Raw genomic sequence first — 18,591 nt, 5'->3', positions numbered from 1 at the left:
TTATGCTATGTATTCTCGGCGGAATAGCAGAGAGGGCTAATGCGTTTTTACTTCAGACTAACTCCAGGACTCCAGGGGTCACTGGTTCGAGCCCTGGTACCGGCTACTTTTTATCCTTGTTTTAATTTTATTCTTGATTTTTTTACTGGAGCTTTTAAGATCCAATGTTTACATTTATCAATATAAAGCATTTAATGACAGACTTCAAAATATATAAAACATCTGTGAAAAGGCCCCTTTAATATATTTTAACCTGTACTACGTGTCTCCGTCGAGTAATCATCTTCCTGTATCGTTTTAGTAGAAAGAATACGTTGATAGCAGGAAGTAAATTAGGTTCTCTTAACAGGAAGTATTTCTTATTTCACCAAACTCGAAAAAGAAACAAAAATGCGGAAAACCAAAGGCTCGTTATTTTTCGTTCGTTTATGGTCTGTCGATATAAACTTTGATTGCTCGATAATTCTTTGCAATACAAATTTATTGAGTTTTGATTGGCCTGAACATCAAAAAGTACAATCCGAAGCTTTTAATTAATATCTTTCCGTTTTGCAGTATAATAGCATCCAAAAAGGGAAATAGCGATACATGTGATAGCGAAACATTATGATTCATATAACTAATCATCAGTAAAGTAATATCAATTTAAAACATACGAATTGAGAATAAATCAATCACGCTTACACGTTTCCATTTGCCGCATTAAGTTTATATAATTTTCTACTAATCACACATATAATAAGTCTAGTGCAAAAAACAACAGCAACGGCTGATTTAACCCATTTATGCCTAGTGGACTCTCTCATCCTTCTAAATTTGATCAATTTATTTCCAAAATTAGGGATGTCTAGTATATCTATTTTTATATTTAGAATATTTCTTACAGAAATTCCTTAAAGCAAACAGCGCAGACCCTGATGAGACGCCGCATCATACGACGTCTCATCTGGGTCTGCGGCGTTTGCCAAGGCCTTTTTTTCTAGACGTTAGGCATAAATGGGTTAAATATTTACACTGTCTACTAACGCATTGTTGTCTGTATAACTATATTTTTATTGCCGCTAATAAGATGTGACAATGATTTTCACAGGGAATACTATGTGAGTATTGGATAAAGATAAAGGTTATCATGGGGGGGGGGGGGGGGACAAGATAAGCACCAAGCTTGCCGTACTCTATTTTTAAAACATAATAACTCAGCGACAATACTTGCGGTACATATTTTAACAAGGAAAATGTACTGCCAATCCAAATTTGTTTTGCTTGGCCTATTTTGCTGGTCTCCAAAACGAAAATTAAAGTATATATATAGTAAACCCATGCGAGCGCGGTTAGTTCTCGTCTGCAGGATTACATGTCATAAAGGCTGGAATAAAACAGTGGGTACAAACTAAGCAAAGGCAAGTTTTTTAGTTTACACTGCTTATTTCTAAAACTATTTACAGTGATGATGAATTTATATAAATAATTCATTACGAAAAAATAAAACTACATTAATTATACAAGTATTAAACTAAAGTATTCATGCAGTAAAACAAGGTGTATTGTTAGAAAGTTGAACCCAACATAAGTCGTTTTTAGACATAGTATCCCATGACAAGCTTACATTATAAGGGCTAAGTATCTAACAATTACGACTAAGATCCCTTAATTATGAGAAAACTAAATTCAACTTCAGGGATTTCAATTGAAGCAGAATCAAGCTTTTTGATGCAAGCATTTTGAAATTTCTCGCTATTGACTCCTGCAAATAATGTCCTTTGCATCATGTTGAAGCAAATGTTACCAAGAAGCTTACTCCAAAATATAATTTGTATCATACCATTGTCAACATGTGTGGACTTTCTAGCAAATATCAGAAATAAAATTACTATTGACATCAGCATTTTGACACCTGACAACTTCATTTGACCCCTGAACATTTTATTGAACCCCTGACCATTTAACGCATGGCGTCATTTGACTCCTGGTTTTCAAAATATATTGAAATCCCTCAACTTGGTTGTACAATAGAATCTTAACATAAAGACAAACGTTTTCCTAAATATGATATCATATATCAGTTTTTTCCATTTTGGGAATTGCGTCCCGGCCCTTTTTATTGGGAAAAATGCTTCGTTTTGACTAAAATTGGGAAAGGGGTGTTGCTGTGTTTTGGCTAAGAATACTTTAAAATTGAGAATAAAAATGTTTTCAATATTATATTTACTTAGTTTCAACTTGTGAAAAAGTGGCCGAATTTCAACCCAAATTTGACCAAAACAAACCTCCAATGTGTCCTTAGAAGATACGTGTAAAGAGATGATGGGATGAAATAATAATTATAACATTTTTACAGCGTTCTTCCCTACGTTTATTTCGCAGATATATGACCTTCTTCTCGTATAAATATAATGTGTTGTACAAAAGTTTAAATTAATGTGTAGTCAAAATGATTACTAGTACATTGATTTCTCATAAATATTTTTACTGAAAAACCACGCAGCATGTAATACAGAAAATTTTGTATCGCGCGCAGTGAATTTTTGCTTAACTATTTCATTGGAAATCTTCATCATTATGAATGACAAGTTACGCCAACCTTTTCTGACGTTTATGTCCGGAAATATACCCTGAGACATTTAGCGCAATTATCGAAAAAATCATGTTAAAGGGACACTCAACCGCGATTGACGAAAAAAGAAAAGTTCTAAAATACCGTATTTTTTACAATAATTAGTTTATATTGATTAAAATATCACGACTGGTATATTACATAACTTGAAAAAAGTTGTTAAGTTTTCATATTTTCAGTCTATCCGATAATAAATGTTACTGGGTACAGGTACTAGGTAACTACCAGTTAACTATTAATAACGCAAGTAGATTGATCATCATTGTCACTTGGTAAACCCAGGAATGCAAATTGTGCATGCGTGGTGAATTGTATATATTTTTTATATAAAATTATCAATCTACTTGCGTTATTAATAGTGTGTATATCGTTATGTCACCTATTTTCGCGATGTACTTTCGATTTCACACCGCGAAATTGTATTACCGGATATACTGAAAATATGAACGTTTTTTCAAGTAATGTAATATACCAGTCGTGATATTTTGATCAATATAAACTAATAGTTGTAAAAAATACGGTATTTTAGAACTTTTCTTTTTTTTTTCGTCAATCGCGGTTGACGGTCCCTTTAACCGATGCTCAGGCACAACGACTACGGCGTTAATCATAGACAACAATCGGATAACCAGCGAAATGTAAACTAACATACTAATAATGGGCCATATTAATTAGCAATAAAACACGTTTTAAGATAACTTCGATTCTTTTATTTTTAACATTTATCTTTCTACGCGTAAGCATTTTTGTTTTACAAAACAAGGTTATTATTTTACAGGTTCTGCATCTCTAATATTGTAAAAGGGCATACTTTATATTTACATGTATATAGTGGACATATTAATGGGCATACATGCATCGTCCTAAGTAATTCTGCAAAAACGGTACGATATAATTTGATTCCGTATTTATGTATTGTACGCCCCTATACAATTTGTGCCTACATATTGAACCATTGCATCGCAATTTTGAAATTTGTTTGAAACAAAAAACGTAGTTCGTTTCCACATTAGTGTTTAATTCATAACGGCTATTTTATTTAAACTTTCTGTTGTAAACAAACTGATTTGTTTGCAAAAGTAAACTATAAATTATTATAAGCCTTTATTTTTTTAATATTCCATGAATACGAACATTCTGAAAAAAATCACAGCGTTTAAAAAAGCATCCCGTTTATCTCAAGAACTTTTATTATTGAACAATATTTTAAAGTTGATAGGTAACGTGGCATTAATTGACGTGAACGAAGTCATTTCACGAAGTAACGCCATGGGATTTGTAACTCGAAGATAACGAAACCCATGAAAACGCTCGGCAATTTATCTTAATCAAAGCGCTGAAGGCACTGAATTTGTTCGCTGTAGTATAATCTTAGACGCAACTCAGTTTTCAAAATTATGTGATAGCTTTTTATATCGCAAGTTTGAAATGACCACAACCAATTAAAATTTATAAATAGTGTGTCTTAAAGCACAGAATCGAAATGTGTTGTTTTTTTTCCAAATCATTGATACAGCTAATCAGTGTGCACAGGCTAATCTTATTTGACATGCATTAAGCCCCGTTTTTCCTGAAAGCAGCCAAAATGTACAGATTTCAATGATAAACACTAAACTGGCCAACGTTGTCTTACAAGCTGTTAACTACTTTTGAATACATACACACTATGTAGTGTACCAGTGGGACCTATAAACAGGCAGATACGGTGGTTAGAGCAGACGCTCCTAGCCTAGCATTCGTCGTCTGCTTAATTTTACTGCAGTTATCCACACAGGCAGTCACGGGTTACGGTTCCTAGCGTAGTTAAGCCCATACTGATTTGCAAAATTGCCTCTACATTAACGCTCACAAATAATAAAAAAGTATGTTAAAGCTTTTTAATGTTTTTATATTGCACGTTTTAAATGAACACAACCCATTTAAATTTAGTAAAACTAGGTACATAATTAGCAGCAAAGTTTTAATGAGGAGTCGTATTAAGAAATAGTATCACATGATTAGTGTACATATATAGGACTGTTTAAGACTAAGTATATAGAATTGAAGACTTAATTAGGAAAAAAAAACTTCATATAAGAACTTAAGAAAATGTCTCCATTAAAACAAAGGTTTTCCATAACAGGATAGCATATATCAGTGTGTTTATACCATTAGGGAAAGAGGTCGGGACCCTTTGGATTGTGAAAAAAATGCATGGATTTGATTAAAATGGGGTAATGTGTGTTTTTGTTTTTTCGCAAAAAATACATTAAAATTGAGTACACAAATGTCTTCAATAGTATGCTTACGTAAGTTAATCTAAAATAAAGAATCTTATAGATCTGGATGTGGAAATTACACACATTTTGAAATTCATCGATGTTGTTTGTGGAAACCTATAATTGTGAATTTTAGCCAGTCATTTCTGAAACAAATAAGATTGGGAAGTTTGATAAAAAATATTTTACAGCCTTACTACTGTAACTAGATCATAGTAAATTTTTAATAAGAGATAATAGTTCAAACAATAACAATACAGACGACTGTATTCTCCAGCTTAACTCAATTAAGCATTATTCATTTTACATTTATTTTTTACATGAATACATGTATATTGTCAGTATAAGTTATACTTTCTGTAGCTTGAAAATATTATGCAGTTTAATTTGTAAAACTTCTTAACAGATTTCGTGTGAATTTCGCACATACATTAAGATCTTCTCACACAAATAAAAAATGATAAGCAATAGTTTACAGTCATGTCAAATGGATTTCAATGATTTCTCATCGATATGAATAAAAAAACAACACTAAGCATGTGATAAAGTTTTTTTTTGCGCGCAGGGATTTTTTTCTAAACTATTTTATGGCTATATTTTAACAGCAGCGTATGAAAAAAAACTTCATCATTATTTTAGCGAAAATGGCCGATCCGTGGCGCACTTCAAACCAAGCTTATGGGGCTAACGTCCCCAGCAATCCTAAAACAAACACAGGACAGCCACCAAATGTTGATCGAGCAACCAAACCAACAGGTGCCGAATGGGCTAAGATTATGACAGAGAAGGGGAAAAACACATCGGCAGCTCATACTGGAAACACAAGTCAGCAAAACATGGACTGGGATGATGATAAAGCAGCATCTCGAGGTTATCCGCACACAAGCGGAGGTGGAAATACCCCGAAAGCTTCCTCCGAATCACGATATTCAGGGCATCATCAGAGACAAGACCAAATTCAGAGATCACTGGAAGGTACGTATACATGTTCCTTATTTTTGTCAATTACTGTATTTAATTAATCTTTGTACGCGTTTTGCGGAAAGGACCATAATGGATATAAAGGCTTGCTCTTTATGTGTTATCCATTGTATAAGAAAGCATATCATAGTTCTTTTATCCCCATAAATAATTTACTTCTGTAACTTGTTTATAAAAATAAATTTAAATTTACGTGAATCATTCTATGTAACCTATGACGAAATACACCTTTTTATTAATCTATTCAGGTTGAACTGTCAGAACAAAACCACATATTATGTTTTATATGTAAGACACATTTGTGTTAGCATGAAGAAAAATACAAATCAGCAAAGTACATGAACAATAATATAGTTATCTTTGAATCTGATTTATTTTTTGCGGTCTACAGCGAGCAAACAAATGCTGTTCAGTGTATATGGCAACCTGGTGGCCATCGTAGAGGAGTTCGAAAGGCGAGAAGACGTAGGGCAGAAGACCAAATTACCAAAGTCAAACATATACATGCCGGACCAGACAAGAAAATCGGACGAGGATGTGCGTTGCAATATTCTGAGGACTTATGTCGTTATTGTTTCATATTAAGACTATCAGAATAGTACAGCGTTCTTTCATGAATTAAGTTCTAGTTGTTGCGCACCTTTGGCTAAATATGTTACTTGTTTAGTCTATGTCGATATGTAATAATTGACTCGTTGACCTTAAAGGATGTTACTTGTGTTTTTTACCATATTTATCAAGCTCGTAAGCATGGTAGCTATTCAGTGCAATAATGCTCTTGTGTTTAATTTTCAACTAAATTATACTTCAACTTTTCTAAAATTACTACTTATTGTAAGCTTGCTTAGTAGGTTCCTAGGGCAACAGGCGCATCGTCATTTGGCAATGACCACAATGAAAATGGATGTAACTGTTTGCTTGCAGGTACAAGCCGTCTTGGAGACCCAGCTGATTCTGTTCCAACAGCAAGCTGCAGCCTGTCCACCGGGTGTAATGCAGACTGCGAGGGATGACATGAAAAAGAAAACCCTCGAGTGGGCAGCCGTTCGCTCAGAGCATAAACATGATTATACTGCTGCAGACAGTTATATCGGACAACTGTATGAAATTCTGTCACAGGGAAAAACGCATCACTCTTTCTACGACAAACCAAGGTGAAATTCTGATGTTAAAGAGACGAGTTCAAATTAAACTTACTAGATTGACAATCAGAAATCTCGACTTTTCTCCGCTTTCCTCTTTGTCTGAAGTTGTTTATTAACGAATTTAAATTAAAGTCATAGAATTACGCAGCCATATACTACAATATAATATAATACAATACAATACTATATACTAAACATATACATATATAATTTGAAAACTCAGCTTTGATAGTCATATTGCAAACGCAAATAGATTAAACTATGAATTTGGACAAACGCAAAGCAATTATCTGCGTATGACCTGCACATGTGAAACCGTTTTCAGCCCGGAGATTGATGCCCGGACTATCCAGGACAACATGCCATACATCATGTCAGGGAAGCACGATGCGGCCATGCTGGACAAGGATTTCAAACAGAACGGGGAAAAGCGCGCAGTCATGCCGGACATCCGACAGGCGACACTGGATCATGCATACAGAAGGGGTAAAGAAGCATAGTATTGTAGAACATCGACCATGTGCCATTTACATCATGTGTTCTTCATTTCCAGTTTGAATTTAGAAAAACAGATACGCCATATCAATGTTAATTTTTCCACATATCTGATCAAATTTTGACTCCTGTATAATAAGCATATTATGAATGACTTTACGGTCAGTGTTTAGTTGAAATTGGTTAACGTAGTTTATAGATTTATAATTTAACTAAAATATTATATTTTTTTAACATCAAAGTATACTTATTTCAAATGTCCATTTTCTATTGTTCGTGTAGGTGCCGACAGAATAGTGAATATGAAACCAGACTTGCGTACCATTCTAATGGCAGATGTGGAACGTTTCGAACGTGACGCTCCTGCCAACATTCGTTAAACATATGTTCGCCCGCTACATTCACACGTGGGGCTAAGAAGTCACACATAGCACGATATGTTTTAAATTGCTGCATGGTTGAATTCTGTACATTGATTTCCCTTTAGTCGAAGCATCTTTAATTATAATTGAACGTGTTAAAAGTAGTAAATTCATTGAACCGTATAATGGTATACCTTGTTTGCATTTACCGTGTAGTCCATATTAAAGCAGTATATTTTAATATGCGAAAGTAAACGAACTATTTCAGGTTTCATCTCCAAGCCATCGTATAAAAAGACAACATGCGTTAAGATAAGTTTATTAGATCGTTTTGTTATGTGTTTGTGAACCATAAATTATGTTTATTACAGAGTAATTTATGTTTAATTTCTTTAAGCATACATTATTAACTATATGAAATAAATTGAATAAATTAACTTGAAAATACTTTAAGTTGTTGTTAAAAAAAGAAAAAAAAAACACAACAAACAGACGATTTGCATGTTTAATCATCATCTCTTGCCGTATGTGTTAGACTTAGGGCGAGGCCAGTTTTTTCTTCACGAGCATAATGATAGGACACGTGTCGAGGACTACTTATGGATGCTACATGCAGAACAAATTGGAATCTTGTAATTTCGGAGTTGTTATTTTATTTACTAGTATATTGCATTTTAAAATTCATTATGTTAAAAAATGTTTAATTTAAAAAAGGAGCAAAGCTTTTGGAATGTTTAATATAGGAATCGCAAATGCACATCTACCTATAAAACAATGCCTGCAAGTTGAAAGGCTGTACGCGTAACAGTTATAAGAACACATTCCGATATAAAGCTGTATATAATATGGAACAAAGCCTGCACGTTTTAATGTTGTAAGTTGATTCATGTAGAATAACGCGTCCGGAAAAGCTTGTGTTTACGGATAGAAATACAGACAGACTCCAGTATAATCACAGTTCTTCCTAAAGGGTGTATAATTATTTATAATTGTATAATACAAACGTGGCATTGGTTTTGCAAACACGCACAGGAAGGATTGCAACATGCCATACAAGAACTACCAATGCATGTTTACACACATCCATTAGCGATCATAAATAATAAACATATGAACCTGAAAACAGTACTGTACATTTTATCATCTTTGTGTTTATGTTCATTTTAAAGTAGAATGTCTCTATCCGAGAAAAAATATGAATTAAATTAAGATTCGAAAAACACGTTTTAACCCAACGCTACTGTGCGCTATTTTAAGAATCATTAAATGGATCCGAGACCGTTAAAATGGAGAATGTACACGACAAGGTTTATACACTGATGCAATAAAATTGTTAATACATGCTTCATCTTTTGTACTTTTTATATTTTGCATATAGATCTATACAAATAACTACGTAGATAATTATAACATGATTACCTATGCATGTAAACCATAATAACCTATGCATGTGAACAAGCATAAATGAGCGAACAAAAATACATGTAGCACACTCAACCCAGCAAACATATGACGTTGAATAGACGTTGAAACGACGTTGAAAAGACGTTGTACCATGACGTTGAATGACCGTTGAATTTTGGTTGTAAATGAAAGTTTTTTTAGACGTCATTTTATGACGTTGATTCAACGTCATGTTACAACCAAAATTCAACCATTTTTCGACCCAAATCCAACCATTCTACAACCACTTTGCAATCAAACTTCAACCACTTTACACCCAAAATTCAAACACTTTGCAACGTTAAAATGTATGGTTCGCTTAACGTTCCCGAAACGTTGCGGAATAACGTTATCATTTAACCTAAAACGAACCTAACTCTAATTTTCATATTGAGGTTGAAATCCAACATATTTTTATTCTACATTTTTATTCTACACAAGTTTATTGCATGAATGTAATTTATACAAATACATATCATCGCATTGTTGTTCTTTTTTGTCTTGAATCTGGATCTGTTCGGGTGTCTTCCCAGTTGTCCTGGAAGTACAAACAATATCAGAATGACCGACTGTTCTTTTTTTTATAAATAAAACGGAGAAAAAATGACAAGACATACATGTACCGCATGAATAACACCGAGAAAACACACATATATGCGTCATCTTGAACATACACATATATGCAACCCAAATTTCTATCATACATGGTAAAATAATCAACATCTTACAACATCTTTAAATTTAACAAGACTATTGCCAAGCAATAAAAGTCCCCTACCGACTCCACCATTGTCAGAAATTTCACCATTGTCAGAATAATTTTTTTATTTGTTTCCATAGCAACCACAATTTTTTGACGTAGGAACAAAAAGAAATGACGTGCATAATGTCCATATTGCCATCTATCCATGTTGCAAGTTTCATGAAAAAATATTAAGATCTTTTAAAGTTATCGCAGGATCCAGAAAAAACACCAATTTCAGCACTATTTCTAGTCTATTTGTTGCCATAGCAACCACATTTTTTTTACGTAGGAACAAAATGAAATAACGTGCATAATGTCCATATTGTCATCTATCCACGTTGCAAGTTTCATGAAAAAATATTAAGAACTTTTAAAGTTATCGCAGGATCGAGAAAAAACACCATTTTCAGCACAATTTCTAGTCTATTTGTTGCCATAGCAACCACAATTTTTGACGTAGGAACAAAAAGAAATGACGTGCATAATGTCCATATTGCCATCTATCCATGTTGCAAGTTTTATGAAAAAATATTAAGAACTTTTAAAGTTATCGCAGGATCCAGAAAAAACACCATTTTCAGCACTATTTCTAGTCTATTTGTTGCCATAGCAACCACAATTTTTGACGTAAGAACAAAATGAAATGACGTGCATAATGTCCACATTGCCAGCTATCCATGTTCCAAGTTTCATGAAAAAAATATTTAGAACTTTTTAAGTTATCGCAGGATCCAGAAAAGTGTGACGGACGGACGGACGGAGGCAAAACCATAAGTCCCCTCCGGTGAAACCGGTAGGGGACTAAAGATGTATTTTATGACTGTATCAATTCATAACTAAATTTGAAATTAACCTACAAGATCAATATTTTAATCATGTCATGCCCAACAAACACTTTTTATAAACTACATTTTACATAATTATTAAAAATGAAGTTTCATGATCCTAGGCGTAAGCTTTCTTGAGTTATCATCCGGAAAAACCATTTTAATGTGTCAAGTCACCGTGACCTTTGACCTAGTGACCTGAAAGTCAATAGGCAGGGGTTTTTCAGCACTGTCTGCGCCTCCGGAAAACGGAGGCACTCCCAAAGCAAACGGACCTGATCCCAAACCGAAATTATAAAAAAAATCCCAATTTCCAAAAAAAAAAAAAATTAAATGAAGTGTGTCTTATAACTTGTGTGACTAACCAGTGTTTGTTTTGGTCAAAAATATTTGCTATAAGGTTTTGACTGTTCAGTTCTTATCACAGAGTGTAACTGTAACTGAAAAACAAAACTGCAGTACTTGAATTAACGTTGAACATGCCCAATATTGCATCTGTTTACATAAAGAAGACAAAATAACAAATAAAAACAAATTTATTTGTTAAACCACTGAATTATTTAAGCATGATTAATTCACAATTTTTTCCCAAATGAGCCGTTTCATCGAAGCAAAAATTCCCAAAATGACCAATTTTGTCGATAAAAAAATCCCAATTTGGATAGACTCCTTTTCCCAAAATAGGCAGAAAACCCCCTGATAGGGGTCATCTGCAAGTCACGATCAATGTACTTATAAAGTTTCATGATCCTAGGCATAAGCGTTCTTGAGTTATCATCCGGAAACCATTTTACTATTTCGGGTCACCGTGACCTTGACCTTTGACCTAGTGACCTCAAAATCAATAGGGGTCATCTGCGAGTCATAATCAATGTACCTATGAAGTTTCATGATCCTAGGCCTAAGTGTTCTTGAGTTATCATCCGGAAACCATCTGGTGGACGGACATACGGACGGACCGACATGAGCAAAACAATAATAATCATTGAGGTTAAGATAAATTTTTGAATTGTATTTCTTTTTCAATTAACGGTTAATTCGGATTATTGGTGTTCAAAATAACGGTGTTCAAGTGTACATATTTATTTTTCACGAAATAACATGTGTTTTCAAGAATGTTTTCAACAACAAATTGCTACCAAAATTGACTAAGTGAACGTAGTATATTCAAAAGTGGTACGAAGTCTCCATCGTACGAGTTTCCCCATAATTCCGAATTTGAATTTAAAGCAAGTGCATAATGATATCAATTGTAATATTACAAACTGATATAACAATAAAAACCTACCTCGCAAACTCTTGTTTATCGTCGATTGTAGGTTCCAACTTCTCTTATTATTGAACAAAAGTGTTTACATTCAATAACAGCACAGTTTGAAAATCCAATTAGCCAGTAGGTCAGTGAACAAAGGAATCGAGTGGCGCGCACGCGGGAGATCTGCTGGTTTATTTTTAGATAACAAGAGAATTGCGCTTGCAAACATTCGAAGATACACAAACGGGTCAAAATGCAAATCTACTTATAAGCGTATTTTGTAAAAACAAAACAAAAAAAAACGTTAAATTCTTTATGAAAAAATATTTAATGTACATGTTTATATTGTGTTATTTTTACACGTTCTTACAACGTTCTGCGAACGTTAGGAATGTAACGTTAAAATTTGGGTTTCCGATAACGTTCACAACACAAGTTACGAATACTGACATTTTGATTTTTGTTACAACGTTCTGGGAACGTTCTGTGTGATCATAACCTAAATAGAACTTAAGCATAACGTTATTTGAACGTTACGTGCCAGTTGGGTAGACATTTCTTCAACATAGTTATTTTATGACCAAAAAACAACGTCGTATAGACGTCTTTTTCCGACGTTGTTTAAACGTCGCCATTCTAACGTTGAATCAACATTTTATTTTGGTTGCCGACATCGCGACCGAAATTCAACCAATATTCGACGTCTATTCAACGTCGGGTGTTTGCTGGGAAGTATGTACATAAATGGTGTTTTAAAGCCCCATGATAAAGACTCAAAATAAACGAATATTTCGTAAATTCTTTCGTTAAATTAAGTTAACCCATAAAAAATCACTGTTCCTCAAAGTGATATTAAGGGCATCTAACAGTTTATAGGTGTCTATCGCAACCGTTGTTTATTTTTGGTGTTTTCACTTCATATACACTTATATTTGTTAATACAGCATCAACATACTAAAACAATATCCCGGAAAGAGAAACATAATGCATTTGAATATCAACCGTACTTTCGTTTGACAACTGGTCATGCATATACGATTTGAACCTAAATTTAGATTTAGAGCAGATTCGTTCATACGACACAAAGACACAATTTTGTTTTTAGGATCATTTCGCCTTACGTAAATGTGTGGATCACGTAAAATATCAAATATAAAATATATTTTAATAAACAACTGGTAGCAAGATGAGTTGCTGATAATTGGTCAGTAACCACCTTTTAACTTACTCTTTTGACCTGTTAATTCTTTTTAGCTCAATTCAACAGTGAGAAATGCCCATAATATCACTTTAAAGCAATAGCCTATACGAAATACGAAATATTTAACGAAATATTCGTTGATTTTGAGTGTTTATGGGACTTAAATTTTATCATCTTTCTGTAAATAATTATTTAAATTGGAATTTCGTTCTTATTGTATTAAGTATAAGATCTAAATTCAGCATTTACTTTTCGTGTGGATTTTTTAAAATTAATAAAATGTTGTTGAACATCTTTTTGCAAGTAAAATTAGTATCGAAACACGAATTTGCAGAAAGTTTTCGCGCGCTGTTTTTAGAATGATTTATCTGATTCGAGTCGGTTATAACAGAGAATGCACTAGACGAGTTTTATTCACTGATACAATAAAATAGAAAGTACAAGCTTTATCTGTTGTACCTTTTTTATTTCGCCTATTAATTAATAACTACATATATTAATTACGCAATAGTGAGTTAAAAACCACAACTTAATACTCCTGACAAACGATATTGAGCTTATAGCGCCGTGAACGTTATGATCATCTCGAGCCCCTCCGCCAGCACTGGTATAATTATTCAATATAAAGAAGTGAAACTCCAGCTTCTGGAGCAGGATTGAATTCTCATTATATACAAAAATAATAAAAATAACAAAACCGCTACCAGCCTCTGAAGGCTGAAAATATAACAACATCGAAGATGTGTACTGGGATAGACGCTACTGCATCCACGCAGCACACATCAAACTGTTGTGCAATTCAATATAAAGAAGTGGCACTCCAGCTGCTGGAGCAGTATTGAATTCTCATTACATGTGTATATACAAAAATAATATAATAGCAATACCGCTACCAACCTCTGAAGGCTGAAAATATAACAATATCGAGGATGTGTACAGCCGCGAGTATACAGGCCATATAAAATGGTTATTTTAATATAGCCCATTACGTTCGGTTAATGATTTTCAATGAGGAAAATTATGCAAAATTATGTTTACTTTAAAGTAACTTAAGTTAATTTTAACAACTTATCCTTTGAGCAATGTCTACCAGGGTGTACCATCTACTAATGTTATCACAACCATGCCATTTATCTGATATGTTACTTTTCGGTTTTAGTCTCTATCATTTTTTCTTACGGTATATTCTGTCACAAATACCCCAAAATAGACTGCCTTGGGATAACATGTAAAGAATTCTTTAATATAAAAATATGATGTAATTTACAAAATATATACACAAATTGTGCATGTGTTGATTTAGCATACCATTGTTTTGCATCGGCAACATATAAATAAATCGAATTATTACAAACAAATAAATAAATAGATAATAAAATAAAATAAACCCTTTCACGAATTTGATTCAAAACATTTGTTATATATGTTACTTTTGTAAACATTGTTATAATATCGATTTCTGAACTGTCCTAACACGTATGAAGCCGCGAATATCAAAGCATGAGTTTCGAATATAGGCAAATTCCGGATGCTATCTGTTTATCTAAATCTTGCAAAAATGAACATGGCACAACCCTTGAACGATCTTAAACTATCTTCAAGATGAATATTTAAGTGAGGGCAATCTCCTTTTTAGCACCTGGTGGAGCTATATGTTGATTACTTTATTACGAAGAGAACAAAAGGGACATAAATCTTGTACAACATATAATAGACTGGCTACCGGTTACATTCGGTTACATGCCAATATAACATATATCTATCAACATCCCTCTTTCTTTAACAACAATATTATTAAGATCCGTTTACGATATCAATTAAATGATCATGACAATGGTTTTAACTCTAAAAATAGTCTTAACTTATAAAACTAAGATCACTTAACAATAGTAATCACTCTTAGAACAGTCTTAACATATAAACTTTTACAAACTTGACTAGAATTAAAAATGTTCAAACAGTTTGTATTTTACTAACTTGACTAGAATTAAACATGTTCAAACAGTTTGTCATTTCTTGACATTTTAAAACTCTGATCAAATTATCAAGCTGGTAGCTAGAATCTCTTTCCTTAAATCTTATCTTCAGTCTTAGACATATGAAAACTATTCATTGATTCACACAAAACCCTCAAGACAATGGGGTCTTTGAATGTTTCCGCGGGGCCTTAGGTTGTATCTGCTCGGGCCGGATACCGAAGCTGCTGTTGGTTCTGATTCAGAGGCTGCTGTCGTGTTGCCTGCTGAAGATGTTGCAGTCATACGAGTAGTTTCATGCGTCTTTGGCGCGCTTTGATTACGAGTTTCAGAATTCATATTGCCATAACGAGGCGGAGATTGCTCGCGAATCTGCATTTCGACTTTTGTCGGACGGATATGAACGCGATTTCTGGCATACAGCCCACTTTCTTCACTACGCACAATATATCGATCACCATTGATATTTTCAACTATGCCTTTCTGCCAGGGCTTTTTGCTCTGCTTATGGAAATACACTGATTGACCGATTTTTACTTTTGGTTGATCGTGCGCTTTTTGATCGAACCATTTTTTTCACCGATTTCTTACGATTCACTCGCGATTCACAACTTGGCTCTGCTTTCACGCGCGAAGGTACCATGGTGCGAAGCTTTCGATTCATCATCATCTCAGCTGGACTCCTCTTGGTGTCGGCACGAGGGGTGTTTCGTTGTTCCAGGATCGCCTCCATCGGGTCCGTACGCGACTCGTGGCACTTGATGATCAGTGTCTTCATGGCTTTCACAGCACTCTCAGCTTAACCATTTGATGCTGAGTGGTGGGGCGACGTGATGTGATGCTTTATACCCCACTTCTGTGTTAAAGTTACGGAATTCTGTGGACATATACTGGGGTCCACCGTCGGTTATCAGTTCTCTGGGAATTCCGAATCTAGCAAAGTGTTTCTTCATTTTGTCAATCACTTGCTGACTGGTTGCCGCTGTCAGTAAATCCACTTCGATGAAGCTTGAGTGGTAGTCTACGACGACGAGATATAACCTGTTCTGTATTTGGAACAAGTCCGATCCGACCTTGTCCCAAGGTCGTAGTCCATCACTATGTTGTTTCAACTTTTCCTGTTGAGGGGGAGGTTTTCTGTCCTCACACTGTACACATTTTTTCGTGAACTCTTTCAGTTCTGCTCTCATACTCGGCCAGAAGATCGTTCCGCGGGCACTTCTGTCCATACTATCATAACCTAGATGTGCTTTGTGCAGTCTTTGCAGCATTTCTTTTCTCAGGCTTTTTGGAATAACTATTGCTTCACCTTTGAAGATCACCCCATCTTGCACACTGAGAGTATCTCTGAGAGGGTGCTATTGTCCGAGTTCAGCACTAATGTCACTTTTTTTCGGCATTAGTGCTGAACTCGGACAATATCACCCTCTCAAAGATACTCTCAGTGTGCAAGATGGAGTGATCTTCAAAGGTGAAGCAATAGTTATTCCAAAAAGCCTGAGAAAAGAAATGCTGCAAAGACTGCACAAAGCACATCTAGGTTATGATAGTATGGACAGAAGAGCCCGCGGAACGATCTTCTGGCCGGGTATGAGAGCAGAACTGAAAGAGTTCACGAAAAAATGTGTACAGTGTGAGGACAGAAAACCTCCCCCTCAACAGGAAAAGTTGAAACAACATAGTGATGGACTACGACCTTGGGACAAGGTCGGATCGGACTTGTTCCAAATACAGAACAGGTTATATCTCGTCGTCGTAGACTACCACTCAAGCTTCATCGAAGTGGATTTACTGACAGCGGCAACCAGTCAGCAAGTGATTGAAAAAATGAAGAAACACTTTGCTCTCATCGGGCAAAACACCTTTGTCTGTTATTCTGTGTCCATGAAGATGGACTACGACCTTGGGACAAGATCGGATCGGACTTGTTCCAAATACATAACAGGTTATATCTCGTCGTCGTAGACTACCACTCAAGCTTCATCGAAGTGGATTTACTGACAGCGGCAACCAGTCATCAAGTGATTGACAAAATGAAGAAACACTTTGTTCTCATCGGGCAAAACACCTTTGTCTGTTATTCTGTGTCCATGAAAGATCACTTCTTTTCCGACCTTTGTCTTTTCTTCATTCAGAATAATGTTCTGTTCTGAGCATCGTTTGGCAAGTGATTTCAGTTTGCGGTCATTGTCCGACTTTGCTGATTGTTCTGTTTCACCGCAGCCAACGACGATGATATCATCTGCGATCACAAAAATGCCTCCAAGACCGTTCAAAGCTTCGTTTAGTTTTCTCGCAAAGATATCACTTGATACACATAGCCCAAATGGTAATCTTGACCATCGGAATCGTCCAAAAGGGGTTATCATCGTTGTGAGCTTGCTCGACTCTTCATCTAATCGCACATGCCAGAATGCTTCTTTGACATCCATTTTGGTGAACAACTTTGCCTGGTTGAGATTTGGCAAGACATCATCAAATGTGGTAAGTCTGTACCGCTCTCTTTTCAGCACTTTGTTTAGAGGTTGGGGGTCTAAGCAGATACGCAGGCTCCCTGAATATTTTCGTACCACGGCCATCTGGTTCACCCATTCAGTAGGCTCTTCGACTGGAACAAGAATACCTCTTTCTACAAGCTTGTCAAGTTCTTGTTTCACTTGGCCTTGGATGGCGATTGGTATCTTTCGTGCTGGCAAAACAACTGGTTTGGCATCTTCTTCTACGTAGAGCTTAGCTTCACCTAGATCACCAAGATCTTTTTCAACTTTCCCCACAAAGGCATCTGTGTTAATGTTTATAAGGTTAATTTCTTGCACCGTTTTCAACCCTAACAGGTTTTGGAAGTCGTTCGGGACAACGATGAATCTGACATCATAAATACTGTCAGTTTTTGGATTTTTTACAGGAAGTGTCACTTCACCAAGTGGTTTCATCGTCGTTTTGTTCCACATTCTTAGTGTAGACGCGTTACCTTTGACCTGTGATTTTCTCACAAATTTCTGGTTAATCGTGTTGATCTCAGCACCTGTGTCGACTTGAAATTTCACATTACAGTCATTTACTACCATTGTAGCTATTACTCGGGTTCTAGAGTCAAATTGTGCTAACCAGAATTCATCACTTTCAAGTTCATCATTTTCATCTTGGACCATGTGAACGTTAGTTCTGCATTTAGCTTGGAAATGATTCATGTGTCCGCATTTGGAACATTTCTAACCCCATGCAGGGCATTCTTCCTTTTTCGGTGCATGGAGTTTACCGCAGAAATCACACGGCTGTGATTGCGGCT

General features: G+C 35.1%; 2 protein-coding genes across 2 annotated transcripts; one reads left to right on the top strand and one right to left on the bottom strand.

Moving 5' to 3' along the window:
• Positions 1-1,241: 1,241 nt before the first annotated feature.
• LOC127876558 (uncharacterized) lies at positions 1,242-8,302 on the top strand. The gene is made up of 6 exons (XM_052421883.1): positions 1,242-1,400; positions 5,512-5,847; positions 6,245-6,390; positions 6,778-7,007; positions 7,324-7,484; positions 7,776-8,302. The coding sequence occupies exons 2-6, from the start codon at positions 5,517-5,519 to the stop codon at positions 7,871-7,873; spliced, it is 966 nt and encodes a 321-aa protein (XP_052277843.1). The 5' UTR covers positions 1,242-1,400; positions 5,512-5,516; the 3' UTR covers positions 7,874-8,302.
• A 7,794-nt stretch (positions 8,303-16,096) lies between these two features.
• LOC127878797 (uncharacterized) lies at positions 16,097-16,531 on the bottom strand. Its single transcript, XM_052425325.1, has one exon. It carries the CDS (start codon positions 16,529-16,531, stop codon positions 16,097-16,099), a length of 435 nt encoding a protein of 144 aa, XP_052281285.1.
• Positions 16,532-18,591: the final 2,060 nt, after the last annotated feature.

The sequence above is a fragment of the Dreissena polymorpha genome, chromosome 4 (assembly GCF_020536995.1).
Source record: "Dreissena polymorpha isolate Duluth1 chromosome 4, UMN_Dpol_1.0, whole genome shotgun sequence".
NCBI lineage: Eukaryota > Metazoa > Mollusca > Bivalvia > Myida > Dreissenidae > Dreissena > Dreissena polymorpha.
This window is presented reverse-complemented; position numbering and strand designations above follow the sequence as displayed.

Excerpts from the sequence above, each read along its gene's own strand:
- LOC127878797 (XM_052425325.1), bottom strand. The coding sequence starts at position 16,531 with ATGGACAGAAGTGCCCGCGGAACGATCTTCTGGCCGAGTATGAGAGCA.
- LOC127876558 (XM_052421883.1), top strand. The coding sequence starts at position 5,517 with ATGGCCGATCCGTGGCGCACTTCAAACCAAGCTTATGGGGCTAACGTC. Across the intron at positions 5,848-6,244 it reads AATTCAGAGATCACTGGAAG|CGAGCAAACAAATGCTGTTC; the intron begins GTACGTATACAT and ends TGCGGTCTACAG. Across the intron at positions 7,008-7,323 it reads TCTTTCTACGACAAACCAAG|CCCGGAGATTGATGCCCGGA; the intron begins GTGAAATTCTGA and ends AACCGTTTTCAG.